Consider the following 6,737-nt stretch of genomic DNA (forward strand, 5'->3'; position numbering starts at 1 on the left):
TTGTCCACTCCGGATCAGGTAGCCCTTTCTAAGGGTCTCTCACTTTGTTCCAAAGTTTTTGTTGATGGCAGTTAACCCTTTCCTAATAACTCTCACCACTTTGGCATCAAGTCACCCCTTCCACACAGGTTGACTTGAGGATCGACTACTCTAATACCACTAATACAATCATTGAAGAGCTCAACCCCATAAATCAGCTTACAAAGTGAAGGGATCTAAGGCCCTCTTTGGTATCATTATTCTTTTTTATTTTTGTCTATTTAACAAAAAGTATTAATGAAAATCATTTTTTTTTATCAAAACATACAAATGGTTTGATAATTACTAGACAAAAATGGTTTTTTATAAGAAATAGATTTGGTATCCCAATGTGTAAAATGGGTTTTTGAATAAATGAGTGAAGAAATGTCCCCTTCACCAATCTTCCTCATCTCTTTTTCTCCACTTTTTCTTTTTATAGTTTGTTGCAACTTCTTTCCCTCTCATCCTCCCTCTCCCTTCTCCTTCCCCTTCTTATTCACCTTTCTCATCTCTCTCTCTTTCTTTTTTTTTTCATTTTTTTTCCTTTCTTCAATGATTTCATATCTGAAATCGCAAATAGCCGCGAGGGCCTTGTTGCAACCTACTGCAACCAGCACCCGTGGCTGCTACGTGCCGTTGGTCACGACTAGTGGGCAGCTAGTCAATCCTCTTCTCCTCCACTTGCACACCTGAATACTTGCAGAAAATATCTTAAAAGAGAGAGAGAGAGAGAGAAGAAGAAGAAGAAGAAGAAGAAAGGCTGCAATCGATTGATGGAAGGAGAACAAAAGGATGGAAGTGGGATCGGTTGCTGCTAGACTATCACCGGCAATAACCTCCATTGCAAGAAGTGACGAATTTGCAGGGAGGAGAACAAGTGTGTCGACGGTTGAGGGTAGGGATGGAGCAAAGATGAGTTTCTACTTGTTTTTCTTAAAATAGAAGGAAATTGACATTTTTACTCTCCATTTTGGGAGGTATAAACTCGTGCTTAATAATGTTAAGTGCAAAAATAACTGAAAATGGTATAAATGGCTTTCAAGTTCTTTTTTATTTTTGTGTTTTTTCAGGTTGCATTTGGTAGTCATATAAGTTTTTGTGACAAAATGCCGTTTTAAAACAAAAAAAATGGTGCTTAGTAAACCTATTTCAAGAACGATCACCCTAGTTTTCACTTCTTTTTTTTTTTATTATTATCATTATTTTTTTTGTTTTGAGTGAAACGGAAATGATGGAACAAAGTTTTGTTGTTCCATCATTTTGCCTTCTTTTTTTTTTCGTTAAAAAAAAAATGGAAAAATACCAAGTTGACACCAAACGTTTTATTGGAAAAACGCCAAAAACGTTTTTCTGGATAACTACCAAATGCAGCCTCAATATTTTTTAGATAAAAATAGGCTTCATAAGCAATACCAAATGCACCCAAAAACAATTTTTAAGGCAAAAATAAAAAGAAAAATGATACCAAATAGGGCCTAAGACCATATCAACCCACATCAATTCCCTTTGAAAACCGAAGTGGGATCAATATTCCATATGGCTGATATGGGACTTTAAAACGTTACGTTACTGTAAATTTGTTTGGAAATAACATTAAAAACTATGTCAGGGGTTGTTTATTTGGTTTTCATTTATTCTTAGTTGTTTTGATATCCTTATATGAGATCTTGTAGACTTTGAAGAAGTTTCATGGTTTGTATTCTAAATTTCCATTTAAAGTAAGGGAAACCCTTAGATTTCTTGATAATTAAAAAATCTGCAACAAATAACAATGGAACCATCTCATTAAGAACCATTGAAGTTCTTCTCCCCTTTCTACAATGCCTAGAATCGTTTAGAAACTGGTACCATCCTGTCTCGACTCCCGGGCTTGGCACATTTATCTAGAAAATGTACAATTTTAAGTTGTCCTCAGTAATACACTGATTGGAAAATGAAAGTTATTGGCAATATTCATCTGTGTCGAACCCTGCCCGTGCCCCACTTAGCTCATCCATAGTATCTCATCCATGAAGCACAATTCTTATTCACTTTCAGGTGATTTAAAACTTGGTAGATGGATGAAACTGCAGGACTGGCTCAGAAGATCCTACTTCTGCAAGTGAAATGACAAATTAAAAGAATAAATAAATGAATATAACCACTTAATTTTTGTTTCACTAGAAAACTACACTTCGAAGGAATCAAGCATAGCTTTGAGAGTTTTCTGAGATGTCTGCCACTGTTTATCATTGGCACTTGCTACAAATAAGATGACTGTGTTTCCCTTAGCAGTAGCCTTTGCAAGATTGTGTGAACCTGTCAAGGCAAATGGAGTCTCCAGCGCATATGTGTAATACTGCATGCAACAAATGAAAAAGATTATGAGTCACTACAAAGCCATTAAGGTATGATTTTTCCTTTCTTCATTTCAGGATACATTACCTGAAAACTGAGCCTTATCAAAATAGCAATCATCTCACTCCATGAAAATGAAACAGAAAGTTTGCAGCAAAATAGTTTCTGGATTCTGATCAAGAGAGAAATTCTATATACGAAATATTGTGCTTCTTTTCAAAAACAAGATTGCAAAAGCCAACATGTAGGTTTATTTCTCAACTCCCTCTATGTTGATCCTAATTAGCTGTGATTTACATCAAGTATCAATGAGGTGGATCAAAATTTGGGTTAGAATTTCTCCTGAGGAACATATATCCACAACCTCTCAATGTGACTATGTGAGTACTGATCAGTAGATTACTTGGTTAAGGAAGTCAGGCGTGAGTGTGAGTGTTGTAAATCTATTCATTTTCCCTCAAAGAAACAACAAATTTTTGTACCAAAACCTCCCGGAAGAGTGATGGTATGGTAAAGGTATGGCACCAGTCCAAAAACTAAATAGAATACCAAAATCTACAATGAGTAAGAGGAAGATACCGTCTGATTGCCGCGCTTTTGAACAGAAGTTTCAATGACTTCATCAGGATCATATGTGCTTCCAGTGACAAAGGGACCAAGTGATGCAATCAACTTTTCAGGGCTCCCAATTTCTTCAATTGTAGCACTGAGTTTGTTAGTCAAGCGTATCAATGGAGAAGCCACCACCTGGATTTTCCCCTGCCTCTCATCTTCAAATTTCACCTCCACCCAAGGTTCTGCACACTTGGGTTGGCAGTAATTTCCAGATAGTATGTTGGCCACACGCATCTGTTTCCAAGTAGGTGGGATGAGGAACTCATAAGGCTGCACATTTCCTGAAAGAGAATTAAAAGCCATGCAAATGTTAAAGTGGATTATTTCAAAAATGGAAAAGTAAGGAAAAGGGTTTTCTGAGAAAGAAAAATGCTGCAGGACCAGCAGCATTTTTCAAGCAGGATAAAATGGGTCAGAGCACGCACCCAACATCCTAAACTTGTTGAACACCATCCCACCAAATAAAACAAAATAAAACTTTCAAAATCTTACCCTGGGACAACAGGTAGATTGGATGGTCCTGGGCCAGGAAGTGGCATTTGGGATGCCCCTTTAAACATTGGGTTGGACAACCAGATTATGATATTTTCATACAATAGCCAATACTAATGTTTGTGAGCGATCCTGGTTAAAAAGTGAACTCATCTTCATGATCTGTGAGGGTCAGTTGGACTGATCCAAGATATACCAACTACAGAGTACACCGGCTGATCCATAATGGATCAGATTCAAAAATAATATAAATGGATCTGGCCTCTGATCACAATCACCAGAACATGGTGATCTCTATTTTTTATTATTATTATTTTTTTATTTTTCTCTTCTCAATTTTTCCTCCCCTCCTTCACTGTGTTTTCTTCTAGATATAACCATAGTCATTCATTGACATAAGAGGAGAAATGAAGAAAGATTAGAGGGGCCAGTTTCTCAATGTAGATTCGTCGTGTGGCTGCAAGCTAAGCAAAAAATTAATCTGATTGGAAGCTAAAAGATTGGTATAATGAAATTCCCAAAATTTCAGTGTATGGTATGCAGCTGTAAGAAAAATATACTTTCAGAGAGATGTGAGAGCATCAGCAGTCAATCAGTCCTAAAAGGTGTACAGTAAAACAGCAGATTTTTGGGCTCAAGGGTTTTCATGCTTGCCCTGGCCTCCGGTGCTTCAATGTGGGCCTGGATATGGAATTGGACTGGGTCTCCTAGTGGGCCGGGTCATGAGAATCTAGACCTCTATATTTTGGAAATTGCCAGTGGATTTGGCCAGACATATCATAACCTTGTCAGATAGTTTCCCGAACACAGCTGTATTGGGTCTTTAGTCCTTCTAAGTTCTATTGTTAGAGGACTAGAGAGGGATTGAATGAAAGCGGATTTTGGATTATGAAAACCCTAGTAAAGCCTAGGTAATTCCCTTCCTTTCCCTCTCCTTCTTCTAGCTTGTTAAAATGTGTCACGATAAGGAGGTTTGTCCCTATCTTGGTTAGTTGTTTGACTTTATCTTTAGTTTATTGTTTCCTAATCAGGCTAGACCTAGGCTAGTACTTTGTTTCCTAAATTAGTTAGATTAGGATTTCTATTTCCTATGGTCTTTGACTGTAATTGGTTTTGATTAAAAATATACAATGAGGGGGACTACCAAGCCATCATCTGTTAGTCTCTTTGGCAGTTCCTTCTCTTCTCCGTTAACCTCTCTCTTCTCTCCTCTCTCCTCTCTCCTCTCTCCTCTTGCAGTTACTGGTTCCAGACCTCGCGTCTGTCACATAGCTCTTCTTACTCTCTCATTCTCTTCATTTTTTATTTTTTATTTTTTGGTTTCTTCCATTTCATTAAGCCCCAATGACCCTCATCCTACAATTAACTTTAACCCATAATTTTCCTACCTAGATCCCGCTGGAAGATAAATTAATTTAACCTCAACCACAATTTTCACCCCCAGATATTGATCAACCTTCTTTCTATTCCTCACTTTTCTTTGCTGTTTCTTAATCTAGCCAGAAGAATATCTTTCTTTTAACAAAAAAAAAAATATATATATATATATTATAACAATTGTTATTATTATTAATCCTGAAGGTCACACCAAACATTTTTTCCTCAAGGTGCTGACTCGAACTTCAAAAAACTAACCGTTCCATGTAAGAAAACGGAAATTTGAGTATTTTAGACAAAATAGGAGAATGAACAATATAGAAGAAATAGGTTATAAAGCAGTAAAAAGATCCAGAGGAAAATAGGATAAGATTTAAATTAAGAAATATTGTTTCGCTATTCAAATCTTTTCTTGCTTTTCAACAAAATCTTAAAATCACAGAGGGAAAGGAATAAAAATTAGCTAGAAAATATTACTTGAGATGAATTCAGAATGAGCACAAACAAAGTCTTGCTGAGGTAGGGGGAGGGGAGATGATAGATCTTTCTAGATTGTATAGTCAAGGTTATAGGTGATGTCTTTGAGTTTTGACAACATAATATCAAAACCACACATTGACAAAAAGAAGCAACACTTAGTGTGAGCTGAACCACGGAATTGCAAATTAAAAGTGAAAAATACGACAAATTGTTTTGGAGGCACAATGCCGTGTAATAGCAAATCAACAGCACTAGATTTGAACAAAGTTACACCCCCCCCCCCCAAAAAAAAAAATACTCTATGTGAAATCTGTCCCCACTCTTTCTTCAATCTTGGTCAGTTAGAGAAGTGTATGGATGGAAGGAAGCAGAGCAGGTGGAAAGAGGAATTTTGTTGTTTACCAGATCTTTAGGGAATCTGGCTGAAATGGAAGAATATAAATCGCCTTGAACTAGTTTCTTGAGGAATTATCAGTGGCCGCAAGATAGGGTGCACAAGAGAAGATGGAGTTTGACAAAAATGGGGCATCCAACATTACAAGTTGCGTTAAATTATGAAGGTTTTCAACATAGGGGGTATCATTTGGCTAGCAAATGTGTGTTTTGTGAAGTAAAAAGAGAATCAGCAAACTATTTAGTTTTGTAACGCAGATTGTCTTTCACGTCCAGTGAAATGCCCATGGAGATTAAAGGGTTATTTCTCAAATGGCCTGCTTCTGAACTTGGGCCAGAAAGGAAACTAGTATGGAGAATGGTCTAATATGCTGCTACATGGGCTATCTAGAAAGAGAGGAACAGGCAGACGTTTGAGGACAAGAAGAAACTTTATAGATAGTAAGCAAACATGCAGGTTCCTAGTTGATAGAATGGTGTATATCTAAACCCGAGTTCAAGAATAAGCCCAAGGTTTGGGGAGGCGTATTTCACTGCTATGGGAATAATTTTCTTCAAGAGTGCAAAGCCTGGAGGATGATATTGTACAAGGGATTGTGTATGAGATGCATGTGTTTTGTGGAGAGTTCTAATTAATTCTCTTATTCTGTTCTTCTTTATTAAAAAAAATAAAATAAAATAAAAGAAGATGAAGAAGAAGAAGGAAAACAGTGACTGCATACTAAATCATCACTTTGTCTCAAGACTCTTAGGGCTGTTTGGTCTGCCAATCTATCTGAAGTGATTTGTCTCTTCCCAAACTACCATGAGTCATGATATGAAAGCCAAAACTCCTCTGTAACACCATTGGATAAAATCGAGTGGGTGTCTGATGTACCTAATGCTTTTTCCATTGCATAAAAAAAAATACCCATTATTCTTAAAAAGGGGGGAAAACACAGGAAGATTAAAGGGTCATTGTTCTCAACCTATTCTCCATTAGGCCTTAAAATTCTCCCCATTGCTGGCATTTTATCATTGTC

At 36.9% G+C, this 6,737-nt stretch overlaps 1 protein-coding gene across 2 annotated transcripts in view; it reads right to left on the bottom strand.

The window, feature by feature from the left end:
• Positions 1 to 1,778: 1,778 nt before the first annotated feature.
• Positions 1,779 to 6,737, bottom strand: part of LOC122088694 (psbP domain-containing protein 6, chloroplastic) — a 5,970-nt gene continuing 1,011 nt past the window's right edge. Inside the window, exons 2-4 of one of the 2 annotated variants that reach the window (XM_042658013.1) lie at positions 2,938 to 3,254; positions 2,193 to 2,359; positions 1,779 to 2,116 (exon numbers count right to left, since the gene is read on the bottom strand). In XM_042658013.1, coding sequence (XP_042513947.1) covers positions 2,101 to 2,116; positions 2,193 to 2,359; positions 2,938 to 3,254 — 500 coding nt within the window. In that variant the 3' untranslated portion in view covers positions 1,779 to 2,100. Of the gene's footprint in view, positions 2,360 to 2,937; positions 3,255 to 6,737 lie in introns of both variants that reach the window. The other variant, XM_042658014.1, reaches the window with a different exon arrangement.

Source organism: Macadamia integrifolia, chromosome 9 (genome assembly GCF_013358625.1).
Source record: "Macadamia integrifolia cultivar HAES 741 chromosome 9, SCU_Mint_v3, whole genome shotgun sequence".
Classification (NCBI taxonomy): domain Eukaryota; kingdom Viridiplantae; phylum Streptophyta; class Magnoliopsida; order Proteales; family Proteaceae; genus Macadamia; species Macadamia integrifolia.